The sequence below is a fragment of the Typopeltis vanoorti genome, chromosome 7 (genome assembly GCF_054136105.1).
Source record: "Typopeltis vanoorti isolate ZY-2024b chromosome 7, IOZ_Tvanoo_1.0, whole genome shotgun sequence".
Taxonomy (NCBI): domain Eukaryota; kingdom Metazoa; phylum Arthropoda; class Arachnida; order Uropygi; family Thelyphonidae; genus Typopeltis; species Typopeltis vanoorti.
Window position 1 is genome coordinate 28128094 of NC_143555.1, and position 21630 is coordinate 28149723.

General features: G+C 35.1%; 1 protein-coding gene across 1 annotated transcript in view; it reads right to left on the bottom strand.

Annotated features, from left to right (window-relative positions):
- blw (ATP synthase subunit alpha blw, mitochondrial) overlaps window positions 1-21630 on the bottom strand; it is a 193458-nt gene that overhangs the window by 162897 nt on the left and 8931 nt on the right. The window contains exons 2-3 of the mRNA XM_090395741.1: window positions 15777-15855; window positions 6354-6523 (exon numbers count right to left, since the gene is read on the bottom strand). Of these exons, the coding sequence (XP_090251867.1) occupies window positions 6354-6523; window positions 15777-15855 (249 nt within the window). The remainder of the gene's footprint in view (window positions 1-6353; window positions 6524-15776; window positions 15856-21630) is intronic.

The window sequence follows — 21630 nt, forward strand, 5'->3', positions numbered from 1 at the left end:
TAAACAAAAGTCTTGGGAAGAATTTGGTAAGAACATAGAAAATAAATATCAAGAAGGTGGCAAGAGATACTGGAGGCTGTTGAAGAAACTCAGAACAGAGTGCTGTAAAAGGAATTAGAGATGATAAAGGTGACATGAAAACTGCAGAAAAAGATAATTGATATATGCAGTAATTATTTCGAAAAATTGCTAAATGAAACAAATCAATGATAGCATAGTGGTAAAAAGCACTCAAAAGGCATGCTTGAGAAGGCATATGACAAGGTGCCAAGACAGAAGCTATTCAAAATGTTAAAAGTTATATGGTGTCAATGGGGCATTATATCAAGCATTACCTTGTCTTTATTTGAGTTGTATGTCAGCAGTTAGAATCAAGGAAGTACAAGAAGTTGGTTTAAAGTTAAATCTGGTGTCAGACAAAGACGTACCTTATCCTCTGTATTATCATCATCATCATCAAATTCCTGCCGTGTACCCTCAAGGGGTGTACAGGATACGACAGTACTACATGAAAAAATTATCATCATTACTAACTTCCTATCTACAATTTTCCTCCAAATCAGTCTGTTACTTGTCAAGACTCCAACATTATCAGATCTTATATTTCTATCGTCTAAGGCACTTTGTACCGTATCAATCCACCTATATCTTGGTCTTCCTCTGGGTCGTTTTCCTGCCAACCTGGCAGAGAACACTTGTTTTGCTAATCTTTCCTCTCCCATTCTATTTAAGTGACCATACCATCTGAGATTAACTCTGCTAACGCATTCCTGGATTCTGACAATGTCAAGTTCTTTCCTAATATCCTCATTTTTAATATGATATTGCCATTGATGCCATCTGTTCACGCCTCTAATCTTTCTCAGGACTCTCATATCTGCGGTCTCTAGTCTTTGGTCAAGTGTTTTACTTCTGACCCAGCTCTCAGATCCACAAGTTAAAATTGGTTTGAACACAGTCTTGTATACAGCTAATTTAGTGTTCCGACTAATTTCTTTCTTATTCCATATGAATTTATTCAATTGACTTATCACCATACCAGCTTTGCTGATTCTGTTGTCTATTTCTATATTTAGTTTACCATCTTCAGTAAAAATTGTGCCTAAGTAGCTGAAATGTTTTACTTGTTCCACAGGTTCTCCATTCACAACACAGTTGACATTTTCAATGATTCTGCCTATTTTCATTGTCTTTGTCTTTTTATTGCTAACCTTCATACCATATCTATTACAACAGCTATTCAATTTAGTCAGAGAATCTTGCAGACTTGTAGCGGATTTATTTAGAAGTATAACATTATCCGCATAAAGCAAAGAGCTGACATTAACATCTCCAATTTTGATATCAGGTTTAATACCACATTCCTTCATAATGTGATCCATATAGATAATGAATAACAGAGGGGATAATGTACATCCTTGTCTCACACCAGATTGAACATTAAACCATCTTCCTGTACTTCCTTCAATTCTAACTGCTGACTCACAACTCAAATAAAGACTAAGTATTGCTTGATATAATGCCCCATTGACACCATATAACTGCAGCGTATTGAATAGCTTCTCTCTTGGCACCTTGTCATATGCCTTTTCCAAATCGACAAAACTTAAATACAGATCTTTGTTATATTCCCATGCTTTCTCGACTATTTGTCGTAAAGTGAAGATCTGATCCTGACAGCCTCTATTTGGCCTGAATCCAGCTTGTTCTTCACCAACCTTTTCTTCCACAATTCTTCTCAACCGTTTCTCAAGTATACTTGCATAGATCTTGCCAGGAACACTCAGTAGGGAAATACCTCTGTAATTCTCACATTCAGTTTTATTTCCCTTTTTATATATGGGTACTATGAGAGCTCTACTCCAATCATCGGGAATTCGTCCCTCTGTCCAGGCTTTCTGAACTATGCAGTGTAGCCACTGTAAGACTCTTATACCACCATACTTCAGCATTTCTGGTCGAATATCATCTACTCCTGCTGCCTTTCCACATTTCAAGCCTTTGATGGCTTTTTCTACTTCAAGTATGGATATGTATTCCTGACTGCATGGCTGGTCAGTGTTTTTTTATCACTGTGCTGTCATCACTGCTTGTTTCATTTAGCAGTTTTTCAAAGTAATTACTCCATACTTCAAGGATATCTTTTTCTCCTGTTTTCATTTCACCTTTATCATCTCTAATTCCTTTTACAGCACTCTTTCCTCCATTCCTAAGCTTCTTCAACAACCTCCAGAATATTTTGCCACCTTCTTGATATTTATTTTCTATATTCTTGCCAAAGTCCTCCCATGACTTTTGTTTAGCTAGTTTTACACACTGTTTAGCTTTCTTACATTTGTCTCTGTATTCTGTAAGAGTAAAAGCTGACTTATTTGCCAGGAACTTTTGATATGCTTTCTTCTTTTCCTTCACTGCCTCTTTAACTTCCTGTGTCCACCAGGGAGTTCTGATTTTTTTATCCTTGCACACAACCTCACCACATGCCTCTCTGGCAGAATCAATCAATGTTTCCTTCAGAGTTTGCCACTGAATCTCCAAGGTTTGATTCCTGTTCTCAAACTCTTTCATTTTCTTTTCAATAATATTTCTGTATTTTAGTCTACAGTTCACATCTGAGAGCTGCTCAACTTTTATTCACTTTAAAACTTTCTTACATGTTATTCTTTTCAATATGAAATTCAATTTTATCCTGCTCAAGACTAAATAGTGGTCACTTCCAATTTCAAATCCCCTGTACACTCTGTTGTCCTGCACCAGGGAGAAAACATCACTATCAACAATAACATAGTCAATGAGACTTTTCTTATTCCTAGCCTCTTCTCTCCATGTGAATTTGTGCACATTTTTATGTTGGAACATGGTGTTAGTAATAACCAGTCCATGTCCTGAGCAGAAATCCAACAGATATTTGCCATTATTATTAGCTTTGCTCTTTTCTCCAAATTTTCCCAAAATATTTTTGTATGTCTCATAATCATTTCCTACTCTACTATTTAGATCCCCAACAAGGACCAACTCTTCATTTTTCATTGTGTCAGTTGCTTTTTCTAAAGCCTCAAAAAATTCCTCCACTTCTACCTTAGTAGAACCTTCTGTGGGACCATAGGCACAAATAAGTCTCATTGTCCAGTTCCCCATTCTCATATTTGCCCACATTACTCTACTTGAGACTGACTGCCATTCAAGAAGATTAGCCTCGTATTTTGTGTTGAATACTATGGCTACTCCTTCTTTTCCTTGATTGTCATTGCCTGAATATAACATTTTGTATTTATTGCTCAGAAAGATCTCACCAGTTTTGGTCTTTTTTGTTTCAGTCACCCATATTATGTCGATCTGGTACTTATCTAATTCCTCAGCTAGCTCCATTTCTTTGCCATTCAGGCTTCTTACGTTGATAGTACCGATCTTTAACTCTGGTGATGTTGAGTTGGGGTTTGTTTTCAGATTTGTTCCAGTAGCTGACTTTTCGCTGTTCGCCCTGGTTCCCTGACGAAAACAACGGGGGCCTTGTTTAACCGGGCGACGCCCCAGCCGGCATGAAATTTTGTCATGTTGTACCATCATTTTTTATTTTGGTTTAACCAATAAGAATACAATTTGGTCGGCTAAATCCCAAATTACCAGCTCATCCTCGTTCGTTCAGTATCAAAGTAGATATCCAACAGGGTGCACCACGAGAAGGTGAGGATTGGACATTAGGTCAGAAGCCCTGGTCGGTTCTCCGCATTCCTTTAACACGTTCGCTGCCAACTACGAGTATACTCGTAGTAGGTGAACCTGCTTCACAAGCCAGCTACGAGTATACTCGTAGGACGCTTACCGCCGGGAACGAGATTATTGTAGTGACCATGAAGAAGCCAAAATGCTTGGCTTGTGGGGCTAGCATCAAAACTGTGTATTCTCATAGACCGTATATGCTCCGTACAAGCCAACTACGAGTATACTCGTAGGACGTTTACCTCCGGTAACGAGATTATCGTACTGACCTTGAAGAAGGAAAACTGCTCGGCGTAGGGGAACAGACCATGCCAAAGTAGCGTGGCAGCGAACGTGTTAAAGGCTATGTGGAGGTCTCCTCTCAGTTATACAGCTTTGACCCTTAAGCACCCTTTGTATTATTCATTGTCTGTATGAATCACATTATGAAGGAAAGTGGTATTAAACATGATATCAAAATTGGAGATGATAATGTGAGCTCTTTGCTTTATGCGGACGATGTTATACTTCTAAATAAATCCACTACAAGTCTGCAAGATTCAATGACTAAATTGAATAACTGTTGGTAATAGATATGCATTAAAAAGACAAAGACAATGAAAATAGGCAGAAACACTGAAATGTCAACTGCATTGTGAATGGAGAACTTATAATACAAGTAAAACATTTCAGCTACTTAGGCACGATTTTTAGTGAAGATGGCAAGTTAAATATGGAAATAGACAACAGAATCAACAAAGCTGGTATGGTAGGAAGTCAACAGAATAAATTTATATGGAATAAGAGAGAAATTAGTCAAAACACTAAATTAGCTGTATACAAGTCAGTGTTCAAACCAATTTTAACTTATGGATCTAACAGCTGGGTCAGAAGTAAAACACATGACCAAAGACTAGAAACTGTAGATATGAGAGTCCTGAGAAAGATTAGAGGTTTGAACAGATGGCATCAATGGCAATATCATATTAAAAATGAGGATATTAGGAAAGAACTCGACATTGTCAGGAATGAGTTAGCAGAGCTGATCTCAGTGGTATGGTCACTTAAACAGAATGGGTGAGGAAAGATTAGCAAAACAAGTGTCAGTGTCCTCTTCCAGGTTGGAAGGAAAAAGATCTGATAATAAGATCTAATAATATTGGAGTCTTGACAGGTAAGACTGATTTGGAAGAAAATTGTAGATAAGAAGTTAGTAATGGTGTAAATTTTTCATGTAGTACTATCATATCCCGTACAACCCTTGAGGATACACGGCAGGAATTTGATGTTTTATTGAAGAAAGAAAATAGTTGCAGAAAGTAATAAAAAAATGTAGCCCACTTACCATATTAAAGTGAAATTTACACTTTTTGTGTGTGTGTGTGTGTGTGTGTGTGTGTGTGTGTGTGTGTGTGTGTGTGTGTGTGTGTGTGTGTGGAGGGGGTGGTGGAAAGAACCACTGATCATGATTGCTTTGTTTTTGTTGTTCTTGTAGATCATGGTATCATAAAACAAATCCTGCTAGATATTTATAATATACTTCATCTGGCACAGAAACCAACCATTTATGTAAAGCATATTTTTAAAAGAAAATGGAAATGTCTGTTGGTTTCTTTCCAAGTAGTGTGTGTGTATACACACCCTAACAGTTATGTCATAACAAATGTTAGCTTTTAAGACCAAGTTTTAAACTCCCCCTCATTTCTGTAACAGCTGTAATTCTAGTTACCTTCATAACAATTGACTTTTTTTTTTTTTTTTTTTTTTTTTTTTAAGTTCTTTCCATATGAAATATTTCAAAACAAAATTATACATTATCAAGTTCCAAAAAAGTATTTTTCTATCAGCTGTGTCATCACTTGGGCATAGTTCAGCACACATGAACTTCAAAGTTTTGTTTCAGTCATGTTGCCAGACCAAAGAGAATTCCAGTAAAAGAATCTTACTGGAATCAATATTATTTTACATTTGCACTTCATTTATAAACAATAAAGCCATACAAAAATAAACATTCCTGTTAAATGCACTACTTGCTTCACTTTTAAAAATGTGGGAGACTTTTTTCTAAGATTTGCTTTCAAGTTATCTTCAGTACTACACCAATGTAGTAGCATTGCTATACTGTCATATGGTTCAGAAACAGGAGAATAACAAGGGGGGGGGGCAAATGTTTTTTGTGATTTTTCTTTCTTTCTCTCTTGCAATTATGAATGTAAAGTGACATACTATACTCTGTCATAAAATCAAACAATATATCTATTGCTTTTTCATTCTCCTTCCCCTCTTGTGTGTTTGTGTGTGTGAGAGAGAGAGAGAGAGAGAGATGAAAGGAGGGAGAGTACACTATTTTAATGAAAAAGAAATGGGCTTACTTATGAATAAAATCTATTAAGATACATGCTGAACCGATACTGCATATTCCTACAGGCTATATAAAATGTTCATAATTTAATTTATAGTTCTCTTATCTCTTCTATAATGATAGAAGAGATAAGAGAACATCTTTTAACTAAGGTAAAATCTGATTCTCAATAATGAAAAATTTCTTTCATTTAAGATGTCAATATAATTATTTTATGATCTTTAATCATGAAACCTAAAAAATGTTTATATACTGAAATCATTAAATCAATGAAGCTAACAAACTAACTCACCTTCAATCCACCAGAAAATTCAACCATTTCTTCTGCCTGTATATTTTTTAATCCATAGACTCTAGCAATACCATCACCTATTGACAGTACTCTACCTGTTTCCTCAAGATCTGCTGTGCTGACATGGCCAAGTATGCGCTCTTCTAAAATTGAAGAAACTTCAGCAGAACCTGGGAGTAAAGAAATGTATTTCTTAAAGAATTTGCTTTGAAAAGTTTTATGTTAAAACATGAAACATCAGTTTTTTTTTGTTTTTTTTTTTATGAACTTTGTTTCTTTTAGTCCTGATGTTATAGGGATACATAATTGTTTCCTGAATAAATATTTAAAACAGAAAGTTCACAGTGAGTTAATTATGTAAAGTTTTATTTCTTATGACTTACTAATTTTTCTACGTGCCCTCCTTGAGTTGAAACCTATTTCATGGATTCCCAAGGACTATGATCATTTCTTAATAAATGTTTATTATCTGTGCAAAGAATTTTGTTTTTTTGCACAAAAAAATTGATTCTGTAACCATAATTAAAGCAACTGGGTGCTCTTCATTCAATGCTGTTATTTTGCAAAATTAACTTCGAGTTAGCATGCCAGAAATTCTTAAGTTCTAAGAAGAATAAATTTTCATCAGTGCATACAAGTGTCTGCCAATATTTATAAATTTTCCTCAACCTTTTCTTTCTACTAAAAATAAATAAAATCAAGGACTAGTTTCTGTTCTAACACCAGTTCATAAATAAAACCACAAAAGTACCCGAGTTTAACCAGGTCAAAAGATTCACCATAATTACAAGTTTAAACAAAATTTTACAAAGAGTGAAAAGTAGGTTTAAAAGTAGGTTAACCTTCTTACAGAATAAGAAGAAAATGACAAATGACTGAGAATTTAGGTTAAGATGCACATATTTCCCCATCTGCTCAGATCTGTTATGAGGCCTACAGAGATTCAAACATTTAATTCTGAAAAATTCATTTTTACAACTATTTTTAGATATGCATCACTAGTAATTACAGAACCACAGGATATAATGTAGTTATAATAAAAGAGAACCAAGTTCCTTTATATGAATCATATTATAACAATTGTAACAAAATCACTAATAACAAATTACTGAAAGCTTCCAACCAAAGCACCAAATGATATGCTAAAAGAAATCCACTAATCGCTCACAGGAACTAAACCACCTTTGTTCATTATGGATTTGCTACAGTGAGGGTCAACTTTATATGCAAATGAAGTAACCTTCAGTGAAAGAATTTCTTGTATGCTAAACTGGCAAACTCTGTAACATGTTAACACAAAGAAGTTGGAGTTATTCTAAGAATGGATTGAATATGGGCTAATTTCAAAACATACCAGATGGATATGTGGAACAAATAATAAAACTTATAGAAAATCAATTTATATAATCCTAAATTCTGAGAACAGGTTGGTCAATGTGACCTATTACTTGCAAAAAACTACTTTTTACCCATCTTATTTTAAGGACACCCAAATCTTTAGATGAGATTTCTCTTTTTCAGATGATCTTAAACTCCAATACAAATAAATAGGCTTAGGTGGTGTTGGTTATTCATAATGCTTCATGATACAAACACCACCAAGAGAAAAACAATAAAGTATTGAACTTGCTAATATTTCACGAGTTTCTACTCAGCATCTTCAAAATGCAAATGACTGTGACAAGCAGACAGCAATCAGCCAGACTATAGAAACAATTCAAATTGTACCTGAAAGAGAACAACTGAAGTCCTAACAAGGCACATTCTCTAGACGGCCAGATAACAGGACTTTACCAATGTGTTGACCCATTTGCCTATTGCAAGTAGATTTGGTTAGCTGGCAAGTGGCTGCAAACTGCGCAAGATAGAATATTTTGTCTAGTTTGAAGCTACAAAAAATAATTTTCCAAACCATTTTATTTTAACTTTAGAATAATAAACAATGCCACTGTAACTTTGACGGATATGGCACATTATTACCAGCGTTCATGTCCACCATGATAAAGGAAAATTATGCTGTCCTGCTCTTCGGCAATGTGTGTCATAGATGTGCATGTGCAATTACCTACCCCCCCCCCCAAAAAAAAAAAAAAAAAAAAAAACACACAGCATCCTTCAGAATGTGTTTCATTTTGATGAATGTAATAAAACTTAACTACACTTCTGGATTTTCACCTTAGAGAAAAACCCAGAAGCAGTTCTGGTAACAAAAATTAATGTAATAAATTACATCAAATTAATTCCCAAAAATTAATGTTATTACTACCTATTATTGCTTACTGATACTTCTTCGAATGGTTCTCACAAAGGAAATGTTTTCTAACCACCATACATCACCCACTAATCACCATGTAATTCCTCGACTTATTTGTATCATTAAAAAGAATGGAACATGGGGGTTGCATTAATTTTTTACATGTCAAGAGGGTTTCCATAATTTGTCAATCCTAGCAGATAGCCATAAGTTAATTTCAAGAAGTCAAGCTATATTTGATATTAGAATAACTAATCTCCCAGATCTTTGGCAAATTTGAAAAATCCCACAGACTCAATGACTTATGTAACACAGAAGTTTACTAGAAACAACGGAAATTAATTGTGTGAAGGAATACCCAGAGTGTGGTCTGCCAGTCCCAATACCATATATATATGATCATGGATGTAATTTTTTTGTGTTGTTCAAGCAGAACATTTCAGTTAGAATTTGAAATGTGTCTGCAACCATCATCTAGTTGAGTAATGTGTGGTTGTCACAAAACCCTTAATGTTGATCAACACCGTCCTTCAATGAGACAGTAACAACCTTCAATGTTTCCAAAACTTTTTATTCTTTGCAAAAAAGAACTTAACAGTTTTCCCTGTAACTTTGATAATGCTACTAAACACTCAAGACCAGATCGCTCGTCTCAGATCAACTTACTCCTAACCTTTCTTGGTGCAAACACTTATAGTCCTCGGCTTCATAAAACTGGACGTCCTATGTTCTTTCTCATCTGTCCAGCTACTTACTCTATAAATCCAAATCTGACCAACCCTGGAATACTGCTCTCACATTTGGAGTGGCAATTCTTGATGCTACTGAAGTGGGCTGATCAGCTAATTAACATCCTCTCTCTCTCTCATGGACTCTTCAGCCACTGTCTCATATATGGCCAATTTCTGTAGTCTCTCCTACAGATACTTCCTTGGCAGCTGTTCAGCCAAACTGGCATCTGTTCTGCTCCTATTTCTGCCAAATCTACAATAGCATAAGCAGTAACTACCCAACTTTCTTTTACAGGATAGCAACCCAATTGCTATCAGCATAAGGATATGTTAAATGTTTAAGGAGTCTAGTTGCAAACCTTGAAACTTGGGATGTTTAAGTGTGCACCATTAGCCAAACTATGGATAGCATTTTAAAATCATTGAGAAGATCGATGTACAGGGTGTTCGGGATAAATTTGACATATTCATAATTAATTATATTTTTCCGTAAGTTACATGTATTAACACACACTTCTCTTCATTTAAAAGTTTGGACCCTTCTTCATTCATATACAAGATGTCAGAAAGGATGGATAGCTGGAACCAACCTGAATCATGGAAGAGAATAACTTGTATCATGATGATTCGTGCCCGCCATCAAAATAAGGATATTACGACTGCTGCCCAATGCTCCCTGAATACAGTAAAAACAATCAGGCATGAACTAGAGACTTGCAATGGTGACTACGAGGATGTAGCAAGAAGAAAGATCCCTAGCAGACGATCTGATTGCGTTCGTACAGCAGAATTCCTCGCAAATCTGCAGGAACAGGTGTTGAAGAACCCTGGCATTGGAATTCGGGCTTTGTTCGTGGAGTTGCTAACTGTAGTCAAGCCCTGGATAACAAGGGTAGCCAATGGTAGGCCGTATGTATGGCAGCAGGATTCGGCCCCTTGCCACACCTCTGGGAAAAGTCAAAAATGGTTGTCTGAAAATTTCTACGACTTCACCAGTCCAAATGTTTGGCCTCCAAACTCCCCAGACCTTAACCCCATGGATTATTTTGTATGGGGCGCAGTTGAAAAAGACACCAATCGCACTTCCAGTAATACAAAAGCCCAGTTAATGGATAAAATTAAAACAGTTTTTGCGGCCCTTCCCAGGGAGACTGTAGCATCAGCTTGTTCGAGGTTCCGAAGCAGAATTGAAGCTGTGATCGATGCTAATGGTGGTTATTTTGAGTAAATCTTGTTGATAGTATTGTAATTAACTCTGCCTGTAATGTTTTTTTGTCAATTCATTAAATTTAATAGATACAAAGAAGATTTTCTTTTTCCTTACGAAACTGTCAAATTTATCCCGAACACCCTGTATGTGAGCAAGATGGTAAGTGATATAACAAAGCTGAAAAATATCTATATGTAAAGAATCCAACATCATATTGCAGTGAATTAGAGAGAAAACTCTGGCTCTAGTTCACTCAAAACATTGACTTTTGAGAAAGGTCAACATTTCAATTAGCTGACTGCAATGGTAAATCAATTTGCTGGTCAATAACTGAAAAGTCAATTACGAAGGCAAGACATAAAACAGCAGTTTGCTGAGCAGTACTATGCAAACCCTATTAATTGCCTTGAAAATGACAAGTGCAACACCATGAGTCTCTCTAAACTTTTCATTATGCAAGTCCTGAAATTATTGAAAGTGGAAAGCTATAGATTCTGCCACTCAGGATACCTTATATCAGTACATCACTTTTCAACTTCCCACCAAGATGTTGCCACATTCTTTGAAATAAAATTCTTAAATGAAATTAATACCATCAATGGTAAATTGATTTGCTGGTCAGATAACTGAAAAGTCAATAACTGATGGTACAATTACATAATACTGCGGCAGAAGTCACTTGACAGTGACCATTCAAAAGGTTGTTAATTTAATCAAAGGTTTATGAAAGTTGGATAACTGACAGATGATATTTCAATTATCCAGTCGTTGGATAACTGACATCCTCTGTCAGTTAAGTCAACGTTAACATTTAACTAAGGTTACAATATAGTAAGATTCTTGAAAAGAATTATATTGCCAAAGTTTGGATAAACAAGATAATAGCAAAGCTTATTTAACAAGAATGGAGCTGCTTTTATCCAAAAGGTAGGATACACGTTAATAGGTTATTACAGAATATAAATTATCCCCACAAAACAGTTATTAATCTGAATGTTATATCCTTGGAATAGTAAGATCCCAACTGAATTTGAAAATATTTTCAGTATTAGAATGGAAATGTGACGATATGAAACCACTAAGTTATATAAATGGGCTTTTACAATTGAAAGTGAGGTAGTTGATCTCATATGGAGGTAGTGAAGTTTTTTTTTTGCTTGGAAACTACAGACAAACCAGCCTTCATAACACACACAACTTACAAAAAATGCCATTGTTGGTGACGATTAGTGGTAGACGGTGCTGATAGCAGTAGCGTCGTAGTAGGAGAATTTAGTAGTGGAGAGGGCAAGATGTATTTGTTGAAGTGGAGTAGAGTGCCCTCCTACGAGTCCTTGTATTCCCTGGATGTGTCACGTAATATTACTATTACTAATAACAATAAATGGCAAGATTGAAACTATGGGGCAAAGCTGTATAACTGAGAGGAGACCTCCACATAGCCTTTAAAGGAATGCGGAGAACCGACCAGGGCTTCTGACCTAATGTCCAATCCTCACCTTCTCGTGGTGTATCCAGGTAGATACCTGTTGGGTAATCTACCTGGATACTGAACGAACAAAGATGGGATGGCAATTGGGGATTTAGCTGACCAAATTGTATTCTTATTGGCTTAAACCAAAATACAAAATGATGGTACAACATAAAATAAATTTCATGCCGGCTGGGGCATCGTCCGGTTAAACAAGGCCCCCATTGTTTTCGCCAGGGAACCAGGGTGAACAGCAAAAAGTCAGCTACTGGAACAAATGTGAAAGCACACCCCCAACTCAATATCACCAAAGTTAAAGATAGGTACTATCAACATACAAAGCTTGAATGGCAAAGAAATGGAGCTAGCTGAGGAATTAGATAAGTACCAGATCGACATAATAGGGGTGACTGAAACAAAAAAGACAAAAACTGGTGAAATCTTTCTGAGCATATAAATACAAAATGTTATATTCAGGCAAAGACAATCAAGGAAAAGAAGGAGTAGCCATAGTATTCAACACAAAATATGAGGCTAATCTTCTTGAATGGCAGGCAGTCTCAAGTAGAGTGATGTGGGCAAACATGAGAATGGGGGAATTGGACAATGAGACTTATTTGTGCCTATGGTCCCACAGAAGGTTCTACTGTAGAAGTGGAGGAATTTATCAAGGCTTTAGAGAAAGCAACTGACACAATGAAAAAGGAAAAGTTGGTCCTTGTTGGGGATCTAAATAGCAGAGCAAGAAATGATTGTCAAAACATACAAAAATATTTTGGGAAAATTTGGAGAAAAGAGCAAAGCTAATAATAATGGCAAATACCTGTTGGATTTCTGATCAGGACATGGACTGGTTATTACTAACACCATGTTCCAACATAAAAATGTGCACAAATTCACATGGGGAGAAGAGGTAAATAAGAAATGTCTCATTGACTATGTTATTGTTGATAATGATGTTTTCCCCCTGGTACAGGACACCAGAGTGTCCAGAGGATTTGAAATTGGAAGTGATCACTATTTAGTCTTGAGAAGGATAAAAATGAATTTCATATTGAAAAGAATAATATGTAAGAAAGTTTTAAAGCAAATAAAAGTTGAGCAGCTCTCAGATGTGAACTGTAGACTAAAATACACAAAGATTATTGAAGAAAAAATGACAGTTTGAGAACAGGAACCAAACCTTGGAGATTCAGTGACAAGCCTTGAAGAAAACACTGATTGATTCAGCCAGAGAGGCATGTGGTGAGGTTGTCTACAAGAATAGAAATATCAGAGCTCTATGGCGGACACAGGAAGTTAAAGAGGTGGTGAAGAAAAAGAAAAAAGAATATCAAAAGTTCCTGGCAAATAAATCAGCTTGTGCTCTTAGAGACTACAGAGACAAATGTAAGAAAGCTAAGGATTTTGTAAAACTAGCTAAACAAAAGTCATGGGAGGACTTTGGCAAAAACATAGAAAATAAATATCAAGAAGGTGCTAAGATATTCAGGAGGTTGTTCAAGAAGCTTAGAAATGGAGAAAAGACTGCTGTAAAAGGAGTTACAGATGATAAAGTTGACATGAAAACAGGAGAAAAAGATATTCTTGAAGTAAAGAGTAATTACTCTGAAAAAATGCTAAATGAAACAGGCAATGATAGCACAATGGTAAAAAAAAACATTCAACAGGCATACAGTCAGGAATACATATCCATACTTGAAGTAGAAAAACCCATCAAAGGCTTGAAATGTGGAAAGGCAGAAGGAGTAGATGACATTCGACCAGAAATGCTGAAGTATGGTGGTATAAGAGTCTTACAGTGGCTGCACTGCATAGTTCAGAAAGCCTGGACAGAGGGACGAATTCCCAATGATTGGAGTAGAGCTCTCATAGTACCCATATATAAAAAAGGGAAATAAAACTGAATGTGAAAATTACAGAGGTATTTCCCTACTGAGTGTTCCTGGCAAGATCTATGCCAGTATACTTGAAAAAAGGTTGAGAAGAATTGTGGAAGAAAAGCTTGAAGAACAAGCTGGATTCAGGCCAAATAGAGGCTGTCAGGATCAGATCTTCACTTTACGACAAATAGTTGAGATAGCATGGGAATATAAAGATCTGTATTTAAGTTTTATCAATCTGGAAAAGGCATATGACAAGGCGCCAAGAGAGAAGCTATTCAATATGCTACAGTCATATGGTGTCAATGGAGCATTATATCAAGCAATACTTAGTCTTTATTTGAGTTGCAAGTCAGCAGTAAGAATTGAAGGAAGTACAGGAAGATGGTTTAATGTTAAATCTGGTGTGAGACAAGGATGTACATTATCCCCTCTGTTATTCATTGTCTATATGGATCACATTACGAAGGAAAGTGGTATTAAACATGATATCAGAATTGGAGATGTTAATGTATGCTCTTTGCTTTATGCGGACGATGTTATACTTCTAAATAAATCTGCTACAAGTTTGCAAGATTCCCTGACTAAATTGAATAACTGTTGTAATAGATATGGTATGAAGGTCAGCAATAAAAAGACAATGAAAATAGGCAGAGTCATTGAAAATGTCAACTGTATTGTGAATGGAGAACCTGTGGAACAAGTAGAACATTTCAGCTACTTAGGCACGATTTTTACTGAAGATGGTAAATTAAATATGGAAATAGACAACAGAATCAACAAAGCTGGTATGGTAGGAAATCAATTGAATAAATTTATATTGAATAAGAGAGAAATTAGTCAGAACACTAAATTAGCTGTATACAAGAGAGTGTTCAAACCAGTTTTAACTTATGGATCTGAGAGCTGGGTCAGAAGTAAAACACTTGACCAAAGACTAGAGACTGCAGATATGAGAGTCCTGAGAAAGATTAGAGGTTTGAACAGATGACATCAATGGCAATATCATATTAAAAACGAGGATATTAGGAAAGAACTAGACATTGTCAGCATCCAGGAATGCATTAGCAGAGCTAATCTGAGGTGGTATGGTCACTTAAATAGAATGGGCAAGGAAAGATTAGCAAAGCAAGTGTTCTCTGCCAGGTTGGCAGGAAAACGACCCAGAGCAAGACCAAGATATAGGTGGATTGATACGGTTCAAAGTGCCTTAGACAATAGAAATATAACATCTGATAATGTTGGAGTCTTGACAAGTAACAGACTGATTTGGAGGAAAATTGTAGATAAGAAGTTAGTAATGATGTAAATTTTCATGTAGTGTTATCCTATAAACCCCCTTGAGGAATTTGATATCAGGAATTTGATGACTGAAACTATAAATGAAAAGGGAAAAATAAATCAAAATTACAAATTTAGAAAGATAAAAGTTAAAAACCAGCAGTAATGCATAACAAGTGATTGGTAGGACAATATGGTGGCCATTTCATATCATTTTTTTCCATCCTGCTAATTTATATTATTTACTGTTTCTACTAATGCTATTTTCAGTGCCATTTTCAAAGTCAGTACCAAATGTAACATCATCCTTATCTCCAAAAATTCAGGTACCCGTTATTTTTTAATATAAAAAATTCTAATCAATGACTTTCACCGCTCCCCATTATACATGGTATTTCATCTATATTCTGTAATAAGCTATTAACATATAGTCCATGTTTACTTTAGAAAACTTTGTTATGTAGTACTATTCTAAACATTACATGATAAGCTAACCCACTTAAGTACCAAATAATCAAGTGGTAATTTCAAGATGAGAGATTACTATATGTATACACATGCACAATGAATATTTCAATGTTCTTAAAACAAACCTGGATTTACAGAAACAAGCTTGGTAGTTGAAATTCTTCTTGAGGCCACTGATCCAATTCCAGTTAACTTCCATGAAGGCTAGAAATGAAAGAACGAATAATAATATAATCGATCTTTCAAGGAAAATGCTTTAGAAGTTATTTTTTTTTAGAAACTAATAACAGTGAAAATAAGTCAGTTAAATACAGTCAGCTGTTGACTTACCACTTGTATTTATTATGGCTATTCCATTAACACATTCAGTGAATAGCAGCTTACATCTGCAATCCATGTACCAAGATGCTATTTTTGTCTTCAAGGCATATTATTTAATAATATAATTTTGCTCAAGCTATTGTTGCTACTCCGAATATGGAAATCATTATATTCCTTCCAAAAGTATGATATCTTGCAGATGCAACATGGAGTGTGGAAGCAAATACGGTAGTATTTGAAAAAAGCTGCTGAAAATATGTTCTTACATTCAGGCAATTCGAAGTCTTGCAAGTGATTAGTAATAAAATACTGTTGCCAGTTAAAGAACTGGAGGGTTATAATGAAGATATAGCTCTCAAGCAAAGATCTTATAAAGCTAGAAGCACAAAAAGTTGAAGAGAAAAAAGCAGAACAAGAAATGAAAGCAGTCCCCAAAAATGTTTAGTGCGAAAAAATTAAAAGAATTTGCCTTTGTAGCAAGGCAGTTTTGGTTGTTTGAAGAAATGGATCCCAATATGGAGAGATTTTGCAAAGTAAATGAATGATGCAAGTTGCAACTACTTGCTATATAGTAGAGTAACTAATGCAGAGCAAGATGAAAAAAATTTTTAAAGAAGCACTCACCTACAGATGAGCCTAATCTTCTGTAAGCTATGCATCTGGTGAATCATCCACAAAACACATTTCCAATTCCTGAATTTGATATGATATTAAGTTATAACCTAACCTCCCTTGGTTCTGATGAACTGCTCAATTAATAAAGTAGCAGCTTTGAAAAATTACTCTTGCTCCATGTGTTTTTATCTGACTAGTTTATAGGTAACTGCACAGCACTGAACACTCATGTTTCATTATTATTACAATACAGTACTGCTTGCAGAAATTTTATAATTTATACAATGCATCTTTTACTATAAACAAAGAATAAAATTAGTTAACAAGATGAACCTACAGACTGAAGTATTTATGCATATTAATTGTTAACATGCCTTCATGGTTTATACAGTCATCACCACCATGAACCGTGGGCTCACTGCCCATTGGTGTCCAATGCCTCCTTAACTATCTTCTTCCATCTTTCTTTGTCCAGTGCAGAGTTGCAGTTTCTGTAAACCCATTCCACACCAGTCCTTTATGTCATATATCCATTCTCTATATGGTCTGCCTTTTCTGTTTGCACCATCCATAATACCAAACATGAATGTCCATCTTCTGATCCTCACTCATTCTGCAGATGTGTCCAAATAATTGCAGCTTCCATTGTATAATCTTCTGCATTAGATTCTCCTTTGGTTGCATCTTCTGATAGAGCTCTTCATTTGTAATTTCTATACCCATCCTATTCTTAGAATCTTCCTATAACAAGTTCTTTCAAATGCCAGAATTCTTTATCTTGATTCCTTATTTATTCCCCATGTTTCAGAACCATACAGTACACCACTGAAGATGCATGTTTCTGTTACTCTTAATTTTGTTTGCAGAATGATCACTTTACTTTTCCAAATGTTATCCATGGCCTTCATATTTGTTCTTCCTTTATAATTCTGATCTTTATTTCTTTTTTTACAGTCCAAATCATGTCATTTTACTTCCCAAATATATTAATTGTTCTACATTTTCTATATGAATTCCATCCACTTATATCTTTTGTTTCATGTTCTTCTCCCTAAATACCATTGTCTTTGTTTTTTTCAAGTTCATAACAAGTCCAAATCTCTTCCCTTCCTCATTTAACAGTTTCAATGTTTTTTTGTAGTTCTCTTTCATCTTCTTCAATAATGACAATGTCAAGTCCAAATCTCTTCATTTAACAGTTTCAATGTTTTTTTGTAGTTCTCTTTTATTTTCTTCAATAATGACAATGTCATCTGCAAATCTCAGATTGTTAATTCTCATTCCATGTACTGATATTCTTTTGCATCTTCCTTCGTTTTATCCATTGCTTTTTCTAAATGTACATTGAAAATGCTTGGTGATATTGGGTCCCCCTGTGTAGTACCTCTGCTTGTTCGAACCATTTCCCCAAATCATCACCTATTCTAACTGCTGCAACTGCATTCTTATACACATCTTTAAATATAGCTATTTGTCTATCAATTCCATAGGATTATAGCGGTGCTAACATCGCCTTCTGAAAATCAACAAAGCAAGTATACCCATTTTTATTTTTTCTCCTAGCTTTCTCTGCTATTTCTCTGATACTAAGTCACATCCCAAGTATTTGAAAGTATTTACTTGTTCTAATATTTTATTATCTATCACTATTTTACTTCTTATTGGGTTTGCTACAATTTTTGTTTTTTCTTTAGATATTAACATATTATATTGTTTTTAGACATCATTTAATGATTTTAATGGTCTTTGTAAAACATCTTCTGATGTAGCTAATACTATTTGATCATCTGCAAATAGTAGTGTATCTATCTTCATTTGTGAGGTTATGGTTATTTGTATACCAAATGGGTTATACTGTTTCCAGATTGTTATAATTTTATATATATATACACACACACACTTGGGGGATCCCCCCCTCCCGGTTCTGGACTGGTAAGCAGGTTCTCCTTGAATTCCGATGACTTGAATTTTGAAAACTTGAAAGGGTCCCCCCCCCACATCGCCTAACCTCCCGAGTTCCGGACTGGTAGGGCGGCTCTCCTTGAATTCTGATGACTCGAATTTTGAAGACTCGAAAAAAAGGGGGGTTTGCCCCCCCAGTACCTACAGCACTCAACCCCCCAAGTTCTGGATGGTAGGTCGGTTCTCCTTGAATTCTGATGACTCTAGGGTAGCCCCCCCCCCCCGAGTTTCAAAACGTTTCAAATAACTTGACAAAAAATGTTACAAAAAAGCTTATCATTTTATATTATAGAGTAGATATATATTTATTGAAAAGCAGAGGTGAGAGGGTACATCCTTGTCGTACTCCTCTTGATATATCTTTCCATTCTGAGATGTGTTCTAATTTAACTGCTATTTTATTTCATGTATATATTTCTTAAATGGATTGTAAAAGTTGGTTTGGTATGTTTAAATCTGTTAACATTTTAAACAATTTTTCATGTACTAATTTTTTCAAAGACTTTTTCATAATCAATAAAGGTCATGTGTTTCTTTTTGAAATTCTCTACTCTTTACTATTAATAATTTTAGAGTAAAAATTGTATCTATGCAGGATCGGCCTTTTTGGAAACCATTTTGTTCTTCTAGTAGTTTGTCCTCTACAATACTGCTTAGCTTCTCTTTTAATATTCCTGCATATATTTTATATATTGTATTCAGCAGACTAATTCCCCCATAGTTATTGCAATCTTCTTTATTTCCTTTTTGATAGATTGCGATAACCAGTGTTTTTTTTTTCCCAAGAGCTAGGAGTTTTTCCAGACATTCAAACCATATTGAAAATTTTCAGAAGTCTTTCATTAAATTTTTCACCTGTATTTTTGTATATTTATATTGTCGTCATCTGGTGTGTTCCTATTTTCATCATCTTTATTGTATTTTTCAGTTCTAATATTGTGATGTTTTCTGTTAGGTCATTCTTTGTTTTATAAAATTTTATTTCATTGTTCTCATCTCTTCCAGAGATTTTGGAAATAGGTCATCCATTTTTCTAAATCTATTGTTTATATTTTTATCTTTTATTTCTTATTTCATGTATTTTATTAATTTATAAGTTTTGGGTTGTGGCTTAAATATATCCTTTTCTAGTTCTGTTAGAAAATTGTTCCATCTCTGTCTGTTTTTTCCTTACTTCTCATTTTGCAATTGCACTGTTTCTTTTATACTCTATTTCTGCTTCTATTGTTTTGGAATTTAGCCATTTCTGGTAACTGTCCTTTTTTGTTTTTATTATATTTTCTATTTCTTTGTTCCAGTCTCTTAGTCCTCTTTTTCTACTCCATTTGCGTTTCATTCCTAAGGTTTCTGTTGCTGCTTTTGTGAGAATTTGTTTCAAATTTTCCCATTCATCTTCAATGTCATTAGATTCATGTGTGGTTTCCATTTTTAAGTTTGTGCATTTTTGATATTGTTGTCTAACTTGGGGATCCTGTAATGAAATTTTATAGCTTGGTTGGTAAGAATTTTCAATTTTGTGTGTTTTTAGCCACCTTGGTTTAAATAAACATGCAATCTTGAAAAATTATTAAATGAGATAAAGAATAGAAAAAAAGATACCCATTTGCTGAAAACCTGAACCCGTTACTAAGAACCCATGGAGGGACAAATTGCTTGAAGTTGTCTTTCAATTATTCTCATGTTACAAGGGTGACAGTAAATTGAAGTCATCAACATATAGAGCACTGTCTCAGTAGGAGGAAGCTATTTAATAATGGAGTTAACTTTGAAAGCAAAAGGAATCACACTTAAGAAACCTTGGGGAACACTCTGTTCATAATTTTATTCTTTTTTCCTTAATTAAAAGTGCAATACTTCCACTGACTTGGAAAACTCTGCTAGATGAGGCTTTAAATAAATACAGGACAGTGTCCTCTGAGACCTAGGTTGTAGAAGTCTTTTAATATGCCACATCTCCAGGCTGTGTCATAAGCTGTTTCAACATCAAAGAATACTGAAATGAGATGTTTTTGTTTCAGGAAGGCATATCTTATACAAGTTTCTGAACTTAAAAATAGTCCAAAGTCTACGAAAGCCACATTGTGTTGGAGAGAGAAGACTGTTACTTCCCGAACATCAGAGAAGTCTGGCATGAACCGTTTTCTCTAATATCTTACAAAGGCAGCTGATCACAGCAATAGGTCATTAATTGTTTGCTTCTGGATCCTTCCCTCATATTTGGAATAGCAATGATAACTGACTTATGTCAAGAATGATTCTTCCTCTAAGTATTTGGTTATATATTAAGAGAAGCAAATCCCATAGAAGATGAAGCAAGATGTTTTTATCATTTCATAATGGATGTCATCAGAATCTGCTACACTGGGATGAGACCAAAAAAAAAAAAAAAAAACACAACTTTAGTTCCTCCTTAACAAATGGCTGATTATACAGCTAAAGCCTGCTGGCAGAAAAATTTAGTCGCTGTTTCACTTGTTGCTCTTTCAATATTAAAAATTCAAGAGGATATAAAGCTGTTGCTGGGATTCTGGCAAAAGTTTCTTCTGAAATGTCTGCAATAGCTTTGGGATTAACAACATCACATACATCATGCCTAAGGTAGACAAATAGTAGGTTCTGTATCTACCTTTCATCTTCCAGATTTTATCCCATACAATTTTTACACTAATTGAGTAATCAATTAGGTAAAATGGATCCAAGATTGTTTTTGACTGATGTCTCGCATAAAGTGCTTTGACCTAGGCACATTTAAAAGCTATTAAGTTTGATGTGTAGCTAATATACCCCATACTCTTTCTTGATCTCCTTTCTGCTGCCTGATACTCTGGGTTACACCAAGGCTTTGGGATAGAGTGGGAATTAAGATTTTTTGGAACTGAGCCTGTTGCTGCCTGGACAATATAATCTGTTCCAAACTTTACTGCTTCACTGCATAAGCATTAAATTTGGCAAGATGGTAAAAAGGCATTCAAAGCACTCAATTTTCCAAAGAACAAGAAAATTATTGCTCCCATATGTTCTCTTTGACATCCCATGTGAGCAGTGGAACAAACTAAGATTATTGCAGAATGTGAGCACGTA